Source organism: Staurois parvus, unplaced genomic scaffold, assembly GCF_062004578.1.
Source record: "Staurois parvus isolate SC_StPar_1 unplaced genomic scaffold, SC_StPar_1.0 ptg001060l, whole genome shotgun sequence".
Classification (NCBI taxonomy): domain Eukaryota; kingdom Metazoa; phylum Chordata; class Amphibia; order Anura; family Ranidae; genus Staurois; species Staurois parvus.
The window spans coordinates 349,638-366,760 of NW_028318856.1; the positions used below are offsets into that span (position 1 = coordinate 349,638).

The 17,123-nt window shown below is 45.5% G+C and overlaps 1 protein-coding gene across 2 annotated transcripts in view; it reads left to right on the forward strand.

Moving 5' to 3' along the window:
* RGS11 (regulator of G protein signaling 11) overlaps positions 1–17,123 on the forward strand; it is a 146,342-nt gene that overhangs the window by 53,426 nt on the left and 75,793 nt on the right. For both annotated transcript variants that reach the window (XM_089658258.1, XM_089658259.1), the window contains exons 5-7: positions 6,052–6,103; positions 7,216–7,274; positions 9,451–9,527. In XM_089658258.1, coding sequence (XP_089514384.1) covers positions 6,052–6,103; positions 7,216–7,274; positions 9,451–9,527 — 188 coding nt within the window. The remainder of the gene's footprint in view (positions 1–6,051; positions 6,104–7,215; positions 7,275–9,450; positions 9,528–17,123) is intronic.

Below are 17,123 nucleotides of genomic sequence, written 5' to 3' on the forward strand. Positions count from 1 at the left end.
ATCCACAGACTGGTACATAGTTGCTAAGGATATTGTCCTCACAGTTCCCTAGGGCATCCCATACACCCCTCAACCCCATCTAAGTTGAATACCCCTTAATATAACAACAAAAAAACAAGCTGAAGGACTATTTACTGTCTCCAGTATGCAAAGTGTGGAAGAAAATATATGTTGCCTTGTACAGAGCTGTAGGGGGACCCAAAACTCAATGACTCCTAAGGGGGTAGTGCTACAAGAGGAAAGGGGGCAGGAGGAGATGAATGGCACCAACCACACATAGAATCTAGGAGCAGTTAAGGAAGGTCTTCTAACCCACCCAATTATTTGTTCCAGCAGACAGTGGCCAGCCGTCCAGTTCATGGTTCTCTTACCATCGTGAGGTCTTCACGCGATCCAGCCAAAAAATACAGATTGCCCTTAATGGAATCTGTACCTATAACATACAAAGCATGCTTCCCTGTGCATAATTACTAATGGAAGAAAAAGCAAGCAATGAGGTTCCCTCTATCTAAGTGCAAGCTGTATATAAAGGTCACACAATAAATGAAAATATTGCACTCACTCGATAAAAGATTACATAATAAATGAAAATATTGAAAGGTCACATAATAAATGGAGGCGCCCTCTTTACTTGCTGTGTATAAGGTACTCCTCAGGACCTGATTTAGGGGAACAGCGACCATACAGTCAAATCATTTGTTCTTTTTCATTCCTCCTCTTTTATAATGACTAATTATAGACATGCAAGGGCAGGTGGACACCCCATAGACACCCCATCAGGGGCGGACTGACCATTTGGAAACTCGGGCACTGCCCGAGGGCCCGGGGTCAGTAGGGGGCCCCATGAAATGCCCCTGGTACCTTTTTCATAGGCTTTTTTGAGTTTGGGCAAGGACACAGGGGCCCCATGATCCCCTATTGCCCGGGGGCCCCATGAGTTGTCAGTCCGCCCCTGCACCCATAGATATGCAAGGGCAGGTGGGTGTTCATGCTGACCTCACATCCTCAAGCAATAGGGTCAGTCAGCAAGTGTCCAAAATGGCAGTTTGGGTCAGCATCATAGTTGCTGCTAAAGGGGAAAGAGGGCAGGAGGAGAGGAATGGCGCCCACCCATAGGGGTCTGGGAGCAGTTAAGAAAGATCTTCTAACCCACTGACCATTTGAGGTCTTCTATCATTTTGAGGGCATTATCTAATTCAGCCCAAAAAATAGTTATATCTGGAATTCTAAAGCTGTTGAATTGGCCAAAATATATTTCTGTTTGCCCAGTCAACACCACTTGGCTTGAAAAAAAAAATCACATTTTCAAACGACATTTGTCAAAGGAGCCTAGCCCTGCTGTACACCAGCCATCAGAAAGTTGCTTCCTAACATTCTGCATTCAAATGAATCTCAAAGAATGGAAATTTTCCTTTTACCTCTAAAAAGGTTGTTGGAACATGATTAGGTAGTTCCAGCCTGACTGGTGATCGCTATATTACTAAACTGGCAAGATCTATCCACAAAAAATATTCTGACTCCAAAAGATTTATATATAGAAGAACATTTTCCCGTGATAAAAATGTCAAATTGTTTCTTTCTGCCTTTTATAAATAGTCCCCCAACTGGTCCATTAGGAACATCATTTATCATGTATGACACACGTAGACATTTGTGCGTTATGTTTTTACTGGAATGGAAGTAAACTTTATACTATTTTAATCCTCCATGTCCCTGGATTTTATTTATATCTGCAGTCCACAGGGGAGTTCAGAGGAGGAAGTGATACAGCTGTTCTTGTAACTAGTCAATGCCAAGCTTTACCCCAGGGGCATCAGAATGTAGGTTTTCCTCTGAGGATTTGGAAAAATATTAGAAAGTAGAATGCGGTATTGTTAAAGTGCAAATGAATACAGATTAACGATGGTAGAAAGTTTGAAAGAAGGCTTTGGTCCAACATGAACATTTTCCTTGTAAGCTCTGATACTCCTGTTATTCATGTTCTGTTTCAAGTGCTGCTTAATGCATTGAAATACCTCCAGTGTGTCTGGACAGTATGGTCCTTTGCTGAATTGGCACCACTCACAGGCAGCTTAACTCTTCAATAGGACACAGAAGTTGAACACAATGCAATTTAACTTGAGCTATTTGAAGCATAGATGGTGTTTTTCAAGTCTTTTGAAGTGTAATACTCCCTAAGCCCCATCTCTGTGAAAAACTAACACTGACTGAGGGAACATGGAAGAAACTAACTAGCACTAAACAGGAAGATACTAAAATCACATTAGTAAACAAGTTGAAATGGCCCCAAACTGCCCCAATAACTTCATGCATTTCAATACAAGGCATAAGAAATATAGGAAAATGGAGCAGAACAATTAATCTTGTGCAATACTGACATTTTAGATGCATCAGAACCCGTGGAACAATGCAAGCCAAGTGTTCTCAGGATCTGGCCGCACCTTGGTGGGAAAACATCTGCACAGCATGTACTGTAACAGACTGGAGAAGTCCTGCCCAGGGATGTTGTAAAACCCCTGGTGAGTCTGATCTATAATATACACTATATTGCCAAAAGTATTGGGACACCCCTCCAAATCATTGGATTCAGGTGTTCCAATCCTCTCCATGGACACAGGTGTATAAAATCAAGCCCCTAGGCATGCAGACTGCTTCTACAAACATTGGTGAAAGAATGGGTCGCTCTCAGGAGCTCAGTGACTCCAAGCGTGGTCCTGTGAGAGGTGGCCACCTGTGCAATAAGTCCATCCGTGACATTTCCTGGCTACTAAATATTCCACGCTCAACTGTTAGTGGGATTATAACAAAGTGGAAGCAACTGGGAACAACAGCAACTCAGCCACCAAGTGGTAGGCCACGTCACATGACAGAGCGGGGTCAGCGCATGCTGAAGCACACAGTGCGCAGAAGTCACCAACTGTCTGCAGAGTCAAAAGCTAAAGACCTTCAAACTTGGTGCGGCCTTCAGATCAGCACAACAAAAGTGCATAGAGAGCTTCATAGAATGGGTTTCCATGGACGAGCAGCTGCATCCAAGCCTTACATCACCAAGTGCAATGCAAAGCGTCGGATGCAGTGGTGTAAAGCACGCCGCCACTGGACTCTAGAGCAGTGGAGACATGTTCTCTGGAGTGGATGCTTCTCTGTCTGGCAATCCAATGGACTGTCTGGGTTTGGAGGTTGCCAGGAGAACGGTACTTGCCTGACTGCATTGTGCCAAGTTTAATGTTTTGTGGAGGGGGGATTATGGTGTGGGGGTAGTTTTCAGGGGTTGAGCTTGGCCCCCTAGTTCCAGTGAAGGGAACTCTTAAGGCGTCAGCATACCAAGATATTTTGGCCGATTTCATGCTCCCAACTTTGTGGGAAGAGTTTGGGGATGGCCCCTTCCTGTTCCAACATGACTGCGCACCAGTGGACAAAGCAAGGTCCATAAAGACAAGGAGGAGCCAGTTTGGGGTGGAGGAACTTGACTGGCCTGCACAGAGTCCTGACCTCAACCCCATAGAACACCTTTGGGATGTATTGTCCCTCCTATTGTACAGCGCTGAGCAAACCCTTTGGCACTATATAAACTCGTAGTAATAATAATAATAATTAGAGCGGAGACTGTGAGCCAGGCCTCCTCCCCCGACATCAGTGCCTGACCTGACAAATGTGCTTCTGGAAGAATGGTCCAACCTTCCCATAGACACCCTCCTAAACCTTGTGAACGGCCTTCCCAGAAGAGTTGAAGCTGTTATAGCTGCAAAGGGTGGGCCAACTCAATATTGAACCCTACGGACTAAGACTGGGATGCCATTAAAGGTCATGTGCGTGTAAAGGCAGGCGGCCCAATACCTTTGGCAATATAGTGTATATGTATATAATAATGCTGCTGCTAACATTAGCATATTCAATTTAAAATATGACAATTTAACATCTCATATAATCTTTTTTACATATTTCCCACACAACAAAAAAATTGAGTCTTGTGACTTGACCGCACAAGCAAGCAAAAATATCTTGCACATAGGCAGTAGTCCTTATAACAGCTCAAAATGACCTTTTTTTCCTTTAGGAGTTTTCTTTATTTAAATAGTTGTCTCTTCAGTATAATGAAAATTTGTAGACTTCAAATCCCTCGCACAAATGAGAGGCTGGCAGCGCCGAGATAACAAGGGCACTGCCCTTAAGGTACGCGCTGCTAAATTTGGAGCAAATCAGAGGATTATGTCAGGAACAGTTTTAGTTACGAACATCCAGAGATCCTCACAAAAGCGACGGGACATTTATTGTGACAGGAGCGGCTCCCAATATGGCATGGAGTAGTGCCATTGCTCTGTAATTACCGCAATCTGTCAGGAACACTATGGGCCTGGCAGACGCAATGCTGCTTCCCCGGGGGGCACAAAACAAAACAAAGAGAAAGGCTTGTCTAGGAGAAGGTTGATCTAAATAGCCTGAAACATAGGATCTGACCAAATAGCAGGGGAGCTAAATATAGGGCAATATCTCTGCCCCTGTCAGCACTAGAAGCCAAAAATGTTTCTAAGCATGCCTGGTTTTTTTTGTATGTTCAGCATCAGAATACGAAATTGATTCCAAAATTTGTATGGCAATACATTTGAACTGGGTTGGATGGCCAGATTTAAATTTTAGTGTTGTATTTGGTGGTTTGAATTCTAAAAGGTTTTTGGGGGAAAGTCATGCTGGAATAGAAAAGGACCCTCTTCTGGTGATCACTACCTTCCAGAGGTAGGGGTCCTCAGTGGTCCCAAAACGTTGCTTCTGCCGATGGTGCGCCGGTGACACCTCTACATCAGGCATGGCGCAGAAACTTTTTCCCTTACAATGTCCCAAAAAAGAAGATCATGAGTTTGAACTGTTGTGCTACAGAAAGACCTTAAAAATCAGATGAACAAACGTAGTCATGGCTGACAGTCAAGAGGTGCTGCAAAGAGTCTGCTGGAAGGAATAAAATGTCTGGAGAGGAACTACGCAAAACTGTGGATGAGAACAAGGTAAGAAAGGAAAAGGGAGAAGAAGAATACGGTGGATGGATGACAGCCAAGAAATGACATCCGTGACGTAAGGCAGAACGATAACCTGACAAAATAGACAAGGACAAATGGAAAGTGATGGGGAAAGCAACATTCCAGGTTTAAAGCTCACCAAAGACCACAAGCTGTCATGGTGGTAGTGGTAATGATCCGCATAATTATGGTCATAAAGTAGGTGTGATGGTCTGGTGTCCACAAACATTTGGCTATGTAGTGTATATAGGAATCTGCTGTTTGAGGATCCTTCAAGGGAAGTCTATTTACAAGTCTCAAGTGCCAATCAGATCTGAAGATATTTATGTTTAGATCTAGATCTAGTGCTGGTGTATGCTTTCCTACTCATAGCTTTCAGTTGGCTTATCCTATGGAGGAAAATATAGCCACCTCTTAGCTGCTCAGGTTCCTTGAGCTGTGGCTGATTGACCTCCTATCTGATGGGGCCTGCATAGTTCTACTGTCGGTCCAACCCAGTTGGCAGAGCCAGCAGCATGACACCAGAGATATTTTTAACTGTCTGTAAGAATGACCCTTGAATCACCACAGTAAGGAGGGCATTCTTCCAACTGACTACCTATGTAAGGAGCATTTTACCCCCTGACCCCCAATAAAATTGTTTTAGCAGAGGCTTTCTGAGACCTGGAAAGAATTTTAAAACATATATATTGAATCTGCTGTTTGAGGTTCCTTCAAGGGAAGTCTATGGACAAGTCTCAGATGTCAATCAGTTCTGAATATATTTATGTTTAGATCTAGAGCTGGTGTGGTGGTGTTTTGACACCAATTTTTTTTTTAACTGATTGTAAAGGTGTTGATTACACCACCACAGCAAGGAGCGCATTCTCTCAACCAACTGTCTATGTAAGAGGCATTTTCCCACTGCCCCCCAATTAACTGGTTTTAGCGGAGGTTCCCTGAGACCTGGAAATAATTTTAAACGTTCCTATGGGGTAAAAGCTTTGAAAAAAGCTGGGATAATGCATTTACCATTTCACATCTGATTATTGTTTTCTAGACTCCATACTTCTGGACAACCAACAAATGGCCTGCTACAGAACTGGACTATGGTAATTATTATTATTACTGTTTTTTATAACATAAATTGAATTAAAGGAGGCAGAGATTAAGGATGGTAACCCCAAACCAGTTCTATTTGGCACAGACATTCGGCATAGATCTCTTGATAGTTTAGATATTGGGGCCTGAACTTTCAGCGGTGAAGTACTGTGATGTGGGTTAGTTTTGGCACAATATATTTTGTAATATTGGTATCAAGATTATAAAATAACTTACATTTCAGCAAAACACTTGGCTCAAAAGTAATATTAAAGAATAATTCCAGGTATGGACATTTTATACATACAGTTGCAAGAAAAAGTATGTGAACCCCTTGGGATTACGTGGAGTTTTTGCATGAATTGGGCATAAAATGTGCTCTGAACGTCATCTAAGTCACAACAATAGAAGAACACAGTCTGCTGAACATAATACTACACAAACATTAGATGTTGCCATGGTTTAATTGCACATAACATGTAAACATTCACAGTGCAGGGAGGAAAACGTATGTGAACCTTTGGACTTAATAACTGGTTGACCCTCCTTTGGCAGGGTCAACCAGTTATTTGCATTCATTTATAAAATTTAAAGCATTTTCTGAAAGGTGCCCATGCTAAGTGACCGACCTCTTGTGTTCAGAATGCAGCAGGACAGCCACTTGGCATATGACCCGGCAGCAAGTGGAGATCATTGGAGTAGCAGTGTTTACTTCAGTGATTTCTAGCTTTCAGGGACATTGGCCAGATAGATAGATAGATAGATATGAATAGATAGATAGATAGATAGATAGATAGATAGATAGATATGAATAGATATAGATAGATAGATAGATAGATAGATAGATAGATAGATAGATAGATAGATAGATATGAATAGATATAGATAGATAGATAGATATGAATAGATATAGATAGATAGATATGAATAGATATAGATAGATAGATAGATATGAATAGATATAGATAGATAGATAGATAGATATGAATAGATATAGATAGATAGATAGATAGATATGAATAGATAGATATGAATAGATAGATAGATAGATAGATAGACTTTGAGAAGTTGCATACCTTTTCTGTAATAATATCTTTTTCCCTATTGTGATATTATTCTTTAGCAATTTATCTGGCAAAGAAAAACATCAGAAAACAAGGAGATTTGGTGGAGTATGAGAAGGTGAGCTATTCATTTTTGAGCAGGATCTCTTGTACAGAGGTAATGTTTGAAAACAAGTTCCAAAAGTCTTTCTCTTTCATCTGACCTGACACAGTAGCGTTCCCTCCATGTGCTGTGCTTTTGCAATGGGCATATTAGCACCTATAACGCCCCTCTCAGACAAGGCAGACCTCCTGTCCGTTTTCACCCGACTGTCATCCGATCCGCCGGATGAATGGGGATCCCCATTCGTTTGTTTTTAGCATACAGGATCGGGGCCCCCGGGCCATAGGGGATCATGGGGCCCCTGTGTCCTTCCCCAAACTCAAAAAAGCCTATGAAAAAGGTACCAGAGGCATCTCATGGGGCCCCCTACTGACCCCGGGCCCTCGGGCAGTGCCCAAGTTTCCAAATGGTCAGTCCGCCCCTGGTCAAGACAGATTAAGGTATTTGTTCTAGTTGCCTTTTCAATGCATTACATAAAGATATCTTATTATCTCTTCCTAAGTCTAGAATCTAGGTTAAGGGGTTTCACTGATTTTTGTTTTCATCCCGGTGTTCCACTTTAAAGAGAATGTGTAATCTTGTTAATGATTTTAACTTACATGTCTTAAAGAGATCAGCTTGATTTAACTAAGGATATGATAAGTTCTACAGAATATTTCTGTCTATATAGTTTCTGTTTATATATGTACATGGGGGCAGTCCTATTTGCTCAGTACCTATACAGTCTGTATAGTTCCTGTTTTACATGTCTACACTATGAATGGATTTTATTTCTCTTTCTCACATTGCAAGTCTTTAGGTCGGGTGACTTATTCAAAACAATGCACTCCCTGTGTGGCTGAAATCTTATCACAACAGTGGTTAAGCAGAGGGGCTGAGTCAAGCTGAATCAAATACAGAGCTCCCTCTATTGGTCAACCTACAAACCTCTGCATTTAATACAATGATGAACATATGAAAAAAATGGAAATCAAATTTAAAAATTATTTTACCGTACAATCTGCAGTAAGAATAAAAAATATGCTTGTGCTTTTCCATTGCTCTCTCTCCACATTTTATTTATTTTAGGTACTTATATAGTGCTGTCAATTTACACGTTCCTTTACATATATATTGTACATTCAGATCAGTCCCTAACCCTCAAAGGGTGTACATTCTAAGGTCCCTAACTCACATTCCTACATACACATACTAGGGACAATTTAGACAGGAGCCAATTAACCTACCAGCATGTCTTTGGAGTGTGAGAGGAAACTGGAGTACCCAGAGGAAACCCATGCAGGCACAGGGAGAGCATGCAAGCTCCAGGCAGGTGGTGCTGTTGTTGGGATTTGAACCAACGCCCCTAGTACTGCCAGGCAGAAGTGCTAACCATTTAGCCACTGTGCTGTCCTTCAGCACCTCATCACCCTTCCTTTGCTCTTGTGATGCTCTGCTGAGGTTCCAAATACAAAGAGAAGTTCCTGGTATTTCTGGGTATGGGGAGCATGTGACTAACACCCAGGGGCGGACTGACAACTCATGGGGCCCGCGGGCAATAAGGGATCATGGGGCCCCTGTGTCCTTGCCCAAACTCAAAAAAGCCTATGAAAAAAGGTACCAGGGGCATCTCATGGGGCCCCCTACTGACCCCGGGCCCTCGGGCAGTGCCCGAGCTTCCAAATGGTCAGTCCGCCCCTGGTCACACCTCTTCCTCACATGTGACAGTGCTGGTGCCTGGTGATTGGTTTCTTAGACACCCAGTGCTGTCACGCAACCTGGAGCTTTTATTGGACGTCCTGACGTTCCCAGTGATCGTAGTGACCAGGTAGTGAAAGGGAGGTGAGCATGTGCAACTGTCAATGGGGAATGTAGGGTGAACCTGTCACGTTAGGCAACTAAATTATTATCTGAATATCTGTGTGTGTCATGACCAGGGGCGGACTGACCATTTGGAAACTAGGGCACTGCCCGAGGGCCCGGGGTCCATAGGGAGCCCATGAGATGCCCCTGGTACCTTTTTCATAGGCTTTTTTGAGTTTGGGCAAGGACACAGGGGCCCCATGATCCCCTATTGCCCAGGGGCCCCATGAGTTGTCAGTCTGCCCCTGGTCATGACTAGCTTTGAGTTGTATTGTTAACATGTTGTCATGTTTGTTTAGTAGATTGCTCCAAAAGAAACCTCTATTCCATTCTCTTTATGTTATAACAGGATAACTACAATCAGCTGCACAAACGAATCAACCACACGTGGGACTTTGTGGTGATGCAAGCACGGGAGCAGCTCAGGTGAGTGTTCTCCATGTGATACTGACCGTATGGAGTTCACCAATCTTTTTTCATAATCCTTGCCCTGGAACATATCAGAAATTCAGTTACGTCAGCTGCCTAGAAAGGCTGTCCGCTTAAAGCATTAGTCCACCAAAAGCAATGCTACAGCTGTAGGTGGAATCTGGTGGAGTGTGTCACACCCCAACCTCATATACCTCTTGGGAATTCTAGTGGTGAGATCTATTTACTTAATGTCCCTTTGCCACTAACATTAAGGCTGTGGATGTTTCCAGCCCCTTTAGAGATGCCCATCCACCTTGGAGGTTTAGTGATCCTCCTTCCCAGCACCCTGTCTGGAGGTAGGCCCCTTCCCACTGAGCCCCCTCCCAAGCCTCTGCATCTCAGCCTTTTCAACATCTTCCACCAGAACTCTCCTGCTTCTGAGCAGTCACTCTTAAGGGCGGGCTGTCCTGACCCCATGCCAAGCCTCCTGCCTGGGGATTGGCCAGGATCCCTCAAGAGTGCAGACCAGTTCATTCTCACCCCCGTCCCATGATCTAGAGACTTCTCCAAGTCTCTAGATCAGGTGGAGGTATCAGAGAGCTGATTTGCAGAGCCTCTCAGCCCTGACCCAAATGTGACCCCTCTGACTATCACCCAGGCTGCTACTCAGCCTTCTAACTAAAAAAAAATCAGCTAGCTCCCCCTAGCTAACTAGAAGGGTGGTGCTACACCCACATTATAGTTGAGGTTGTTTATCACAAATTTAAATGTGGGTAATCTTTACCACCTTTGAGATATGGATGTTGCCACTCATTTTATGGGGGGAGTTCCAACCACCTTAAAGTTGTAGGAATTTCTACTCACCTTATAGTTGTAGGCATTCCCACCCATGTTAGAGTTGTGGGTCTTCTAGATCACCTTACAGTTGTCTGTTTTCCCACCCATCTTAAAGTTATGGGTGTCCCCTCCCAACTTAGAGTTGATAGCATTTTTATTCATCTTAAAGGTGTGGAAGTTCACACTCATCCCATCTGTTTTGGGTGCTTCCCTCCCAAGGAATTTTGATGTTCCTACCACTCCAAATGATTTGGGTGTTCCCACTGCCTTCGAGGTTTGGGCATTACTGCTCTTTAGACATTTGGGTGTTCCTACCCCCCCTTAAAGAACTGGGCATTGCCATCCTTCTCAGAAAATTGGGTTTTCCAGCCCAACTTAGAGATTTGGGAATTTGTGCCCCAAGTATATTTTGATGTTTCTGTCCTCTTTGAGATCTAGATGTTTTCAAACCTCTTGGAGAATTGTGTCATTCTGTCATCCTTTAGAGGTGTGGGTGTTCCCACTGCCCTAAAAATTTTAGGCATTCCTGTCCATTTAGAAATATGAGTGTTCTTACCCCTCTAGAGATGTGGGTGTCCCAGTCCAGTCCCATTAGAGATTTGGTTGTTCCAGCCCCCTTAAGGATTTGGGTGATCCTGTCCATTTAGAAATGTGAGTGTTCCCACCCCCTTAGAGATGTGGGTGTTCCAGTTCCCATAGTGATTTGGGTGTTCCAGCCCCCGTTAGGGATTTGGGTGTTTCTACCTCCTCTGCAGATTCTGGTGTTTCTGTCTGTTCTTACATTCTGCATGATCTTCTGCCTAGTCAACTTCAGCACCCACGGAATTCCCTGTCCTGCAGCCGAACCTCTAAAGTGGTAGGGATGCTGTTGATGTCATTGATCTGCTGTAGCCACATGGCCATCATTGGTCAATGACATTGTCCAACAATGGCCATATGACTATCATAACTCAATGATGTCACCAGTATCCCTATTCTATTAAGTAGAGCTGCAGGGTAGGAAATTCCAAGGCCGCAGCTAATTGGGCTGGTATTTTGCTGTCATTTGATAGTTTCCTGTGGGTTCCTTTCTACCCATGAGCCACTTAAAGCCTTTTGCACCCAAAACCATTACCTTTTGGCCAAAATCGGCATCCATGGAGGTCCACGTTCAGGCACGTCCTGTTATGTTCGGCTGTGCCCTTGTGTCTAAATTGTTTTCCTGATTCTCACCCTGTGGGCAAGTGCAGCTTGGTGCAGCGGGAGTGAAGACACAGAGTCCGGTTGCAATAAAACGTGGAACACCCTAGGTGGGAGAACACCACTTAGGGAAACACTCACACTTCAGTTCAAATGCAGGGATAGAATGGGAGGAGATGTGCAGACAACGTCTGTTCACAAGTAGGATTGCCAAAGGGAAGGCTTTCTTGCAGGAAGGCGAGTCCCTAACCTGTCCCTTCTCATCTGGAACTTTTCTCTACCACTAACCACTTTCCTTGACAGGCAAGGTCTCTAGCCACTTCACAAAAGAGCTTCAAAACCTAGGGGCAGGGACTTATAAAGACTCTGCTGATCCAAGATGGCTGCCAGGGGTTATTTGGATGCAGCATAGCCAGCCGGAATGCTTCTTCCAAGACACAGGAAACCATAGAGAAGCCTTGTTTCCCTTAACTTCCTCTCCAGTTGTGGTACCACTTAGGTCGTGTGCCACCTACAGTGGAGAAAACAGACTGCACCTGCCTACAACCCTGTCACGTGGACATCTGCTGAAGACTACAAGAGGCCGTTTCCACATACATTGCAAGCATGGATCACTGTTGTCACTATCAGAAAACCAGATAAGACAACAGTGATGACACAATAATGATGATACTGTAGATCCCAGAGAACTCACTTGAATGGCTGCCCCAGGATGACTTCTCCATTGTGTACAGGTCATGGCAATCCCTATTCTATTAAGTGGAGCTGCAGGGTAGGAAATTCCAAGGCCGCAGCTAATTGGGCTGGTATTTTGCTATCATTTGATAGTTTCCTGTGGGTTCATTTCTACCCATGAGCCACTTAAAGCCTTTTGCACTCAACACCATTGCCTTTTTGCCAAAATCGGCATCCATGGAGGTCCTTGTTCAGGCATGTCCTGTTATGGTCAGCTCTGCCCTTGTGTCTCAAATGTGACCAGAGTCTTATCTAGAATTATCTGAAGCAGGGGCGGACTGACAATAGGGGCAATAGGGGATCATGGGGCCCCTGTGGCCTTGCCCAAACTCAAAAAAGCCTATGAAAAAGGTACCAGGGGAATCTCATGGGGCCTACTGACACCGGGCCAGTTTCCAAATGGTCAGTCCGTCCCTGATCTGAAGTAAAAACTATCCATTCTGCCAACACCAACCAATAATCATCTCCATTTTAATTTTTTCTTAGGTAGTTTACAGATGGAAAGCAAGAGACTAACGTCTATAAATCTATGTAAATTCCTCTAGTAACTCTCAGGCCACTGGCCTAAAATGATGCTTCAATTGACAATTTGAGGTCTACTGACTGTAAACGGGATCTGAGGTCCTGAAATGAGTACAGACAAGGCCACAGCTCTTCCTGGGCACATTAATTCGGCCTGTCAGGCCCAATCTGACTCAAATCTTTGACAGTAAACTATTGTTATTTATTTCATATTGAATCACACCGAGCGTGGGGGGGGGGGCTAAATCTGATATCTCCACGTTACGAGCAGAAGATGTCCAGTCATCATTAGCTCACAGTTCGCCATGTCAGGACTAATGCCCCTCATATGTCTTTTCATGAGGCCCGGATTAGTTTTCGGCAGGAAAATGAAAAATGAATAATTTTCTGTTATATCAAAGCACATCGAGTAACAGAAAATCACAATGTTCTGGCTGAAGAGTAAGACGATCGGCATTATCCGCGTCTATTCTGCATCTCTGCCCATCCAAGAAGTAGATGCTGAATGCCAATGTGTCAGTCCTTCCCGGGATAAGAATTACTTTGGAGTGTTAGTCCCAGGGGCGGACTGACCATTCAAGCACTCGGGCACTGCCCAAGGGCCCGGGGTCATTAGGGGGCCCCATGAGATGCCCCTGGTACCTTTCATTGGCTTTTTCATAGGCTTTTTTGGGTGTGGGCAAGGACACAGGGGCCCCAGGATCGCCTATTGCCCGGGGGCCCCATGAGCTGTCAGTCTGCCCCTGGTTAGTCCACAAAGGACTGTTCCCTTTTCTCATGGAAAAAGAAAATGACCAAAGATAAATTGCAATATTTGCTAGCATAAAAAGGTCAAAAAAGTACTTTTTGAAAGAAAAATCATGACACTTGTTTATGATACGTGGGACTTTAACAAAGTGAAGGATGTTTATATAAAAAAAAGTGAACAGAAATTCGCTCAGCGAATGTACATTTGCTCTGTGCGACTATGACAAAAAAAAAAAGGAATGTGCTGGTTGAACGTTTTTCATTAAAGTGTTACTAACAGTACAATCTGTCTGTAGATGCAGCAAAGCATGCTTGTTATACTCACTGTGGACCCAAAGGGGTTAGTCCTCCACACTGTGTAAAAAGGCTGTTTGATCCTGTCTTTTCTGATCCTCCCCTTCTGTCCTCAATCCATCTGCTGATAGTACTGAGCTCTCGGAGTTACTCTGTACATGCTCAGTATAGGGTGTATGGATAGAGAGTTTTTTTTTCTTTGGGAGGGTGCATGTGATCGGCACAGGGCCAATCAGCGATATTCAGACAGAGAGTCAGTGATTAATGCAGCCTCATTGGACAGTCAGAACAGAATCCTACAAGATTAACCAATGCTTTGCTGGACACTGATAGAAGTCACAAGACTGCTCTAACTTCTGATGAGAAAAAAGATTTAGCAGTTTATATTTACTAAAATAATTGCATTTCCATGTTGTGTGCACTGTGGGAGACCAGATATAGTGAATGCGGGGTCCGGGGAGACCGGATATAGTGAATGCAGGGTCCGGGGAGACCATATATAGTGAATGCAGGGTCCGGGGAGACCATATATAGTGAATGCAGGGTCCGGGGAGACCGGATATAGTGAATGCGGGGTCTGGGGAGACCGGATATAGTGAATGCAGGGTCCGGGGAGACCGGATATAGTGAATGCTGGGTCTGGGGAGACCGGATATAGTGAATGCAGGGCCCGGGGAGACCGGATATAGTGAATGCAGGGTCCGGGGAGACCAGATATAGTGAATGCAGGGTCCGGGGAGACCGGATATAGTGAATGCAGGGTCCGGGGAGACCAGATATAGTAAATGCCGGGTCCAGGGAGACCAGATATATGAATGCAGGGTCCGGGGAGACCAGATATAGTAAATGCAGGATCCTGGGAGACCGGATATAGTGAATGCAGGGTCCGGGGAGAGCAGATATAGTAAATGCAGGGTCCTGGGAGAGCAGATATAGTGAGTGCAGGGTCCGGGGAGAGCAGATAGAGTGAATGCAGGGTCCGGGGAGATCAGATATACTGAATGCAGGGTCCTGGGAGACCAGATATATGAATGCAGGGTCCGGGGAGAGCAGATATATGAATGCAGGGTCCGGGGAGAGCAGATATAGTAAATGCAGGGTCCTGGGAGACCAGATACAGTGAATGCAGGGTCCGGGGAGAATGGATATAGTGAATGTAGGGTCCGGGGAGACCAGATATAGTGAATGCAGGGTCCGGGGAGACCAGATATAGTGAATGCAGGGTCCAGGGAGAGCGGATATAGTTAATGCAGTGTCCAGGGAGATCGGATACAGTGAATGCAGGGTCCTGGGAGACCAGATACAGTGAATGCAGGGTCCGGGGAGAATGGATATAGTGAATGCAGGGTCCGGGGAGATTGGATATAGTGAATGCAAGGTCCGGGGAGACCGGATACAGTGAATGCAGGGTCCGGGGAGACCGGATATAGTGAATGCAGGGTCCGGGGAGACCGGATATAGTGAATGCAGTGTACGGGGAAACCATATATAGTGAATGCAGGGTCCGGGGAAACCATATATAGTGAATGCAGGGTCCGGGGAGATCAGATATAGTGAATGCAGGGTCCGGGGAGACCAGATATAGTGAATGCAGGGTCCGGGGAGAGCGGATATAGTGACTGCAGGGTCCGGGGAGACCGGATATAGTGAATGCTGGGTCTGGGGAGACTGGATATAGTGAATGCAGGGCCCGGGGAGACCGGATATAGTGAATGCAGGGTCCGGGGAGACCAGATATAGTGAATGCAGGGTCCGGGGAGACCAGATATATGAATGCAGGGTCCAGGGAGACCAGATATATGAATGCAGGGTCCGGGGAGACCAGATATAGTAAATGCAGGATCCTGGGAGACCGGATATAGTGAATGCAGGGTCCGAGGAGAGAGGATATAGTGAATGCAGGGTCCTGGGAGAGCAGATATAGTGAATGCAGGGTCCGGGGAGAGCAGATATAGTGAATGCAGGGTCCTGGGAGACCAGATATAGTGAATGCAGGGTCCTGGGAGACCAGATATATGAATGCAGGGTCCTGGGAGACCGGATATAGTGAATGCAGGGTCCGAGGAGAGCGGATATAGTGAATGCAGGGTCCGGGGAGACCAGATATAGTGAATGCAGGGTCCCGGGAGACCAGATATAGTGAGTGCGGGGTCCGGGGAGAGCGGATATAGTGAATGCAGGGTCCGGGGAGAGCGGATATAGTAAATGCAGGGTCCTGGGAGACCGGATATAGTGAATGCAGGGTCCTTGGAGACCGGATATAGTGAATGCAAGGTCCTTGGGGACCAGATATAGTGAATGCAGGATCTAGGGAGACCAGATATAGTGAATGCAGGGTCCAGGGAGACCAGATATAGTGAATGCAGGGTCCAGGGAGAGCGGATATAGTGAATGCAGGGTCCAGGGAGACCAGATATAGTGAATGCAGGGTCCGGGGAGACCAGATATAGTGAATGCAGGGTCCGGGGACACCAGATATAGTGAATGCAGGGTCCTGGGAGACCAGATACAGTGAATGCAGGGTCCGGGGAGACCGGATATAGTGAATGCAGGGTCCGGGGAGATTGGATATAGTGAATGCAGGGTCCGGGGAGACCGGATACAGTGAATGCAGGGTCCTTGGAGACCAGATATAGTGAATGCAGGGTCCGGGGAGATTGGATATAGTGAATGCAGGGTCCAGGGAGACAAGATATAGTGAATGCAGGGTCCGGGGAGAACGGATATAGTGAATGCAGGGTCCGGGGAGACCAGATATAGTGAATGCAGGGTCCAGGGAGACCGGATATAGTGAATGCAGGGTCCGGGGAGAGCGGATATAGTGAATGCAGGGTCCGGGGAGAGCAGATATATGAATGCAGGGTCCCGGGAGACCAGATATAGTGAATGCAGGGTCCCGGGAGACCAGATATAGTGAGTGCGGGGTCCGGGGAGAGCGGATATAGTGAATGCGGGGTCCGGGGAGAGCGGATATAGTGAATGCAGGGTCCGGGGAGAGCGGATATAGTAAATGCAGGGTCCTGGGAGACCGGATATAGTGAATGCAGGGTCCTTGGAGACCGGATATAGTGAATGCAGGGTCCTTGGAGACCAGATTTAGTGAATGCAGGGTCCAGGAAGACCAGATTTAGTGAATGCAGGGTCCAGGGAGACCAGATATAGTGAATGCAGGGTCCTTGGGGACCAGATATAGTGAATGCAGGATCTAGGGAGACCAGATATAGTGAATGCAGGGTCCAAGGAGACCAGATATAGTGAATGCAGGGTCCAGGGAGAGCGGATATAGTGAATGCAGGG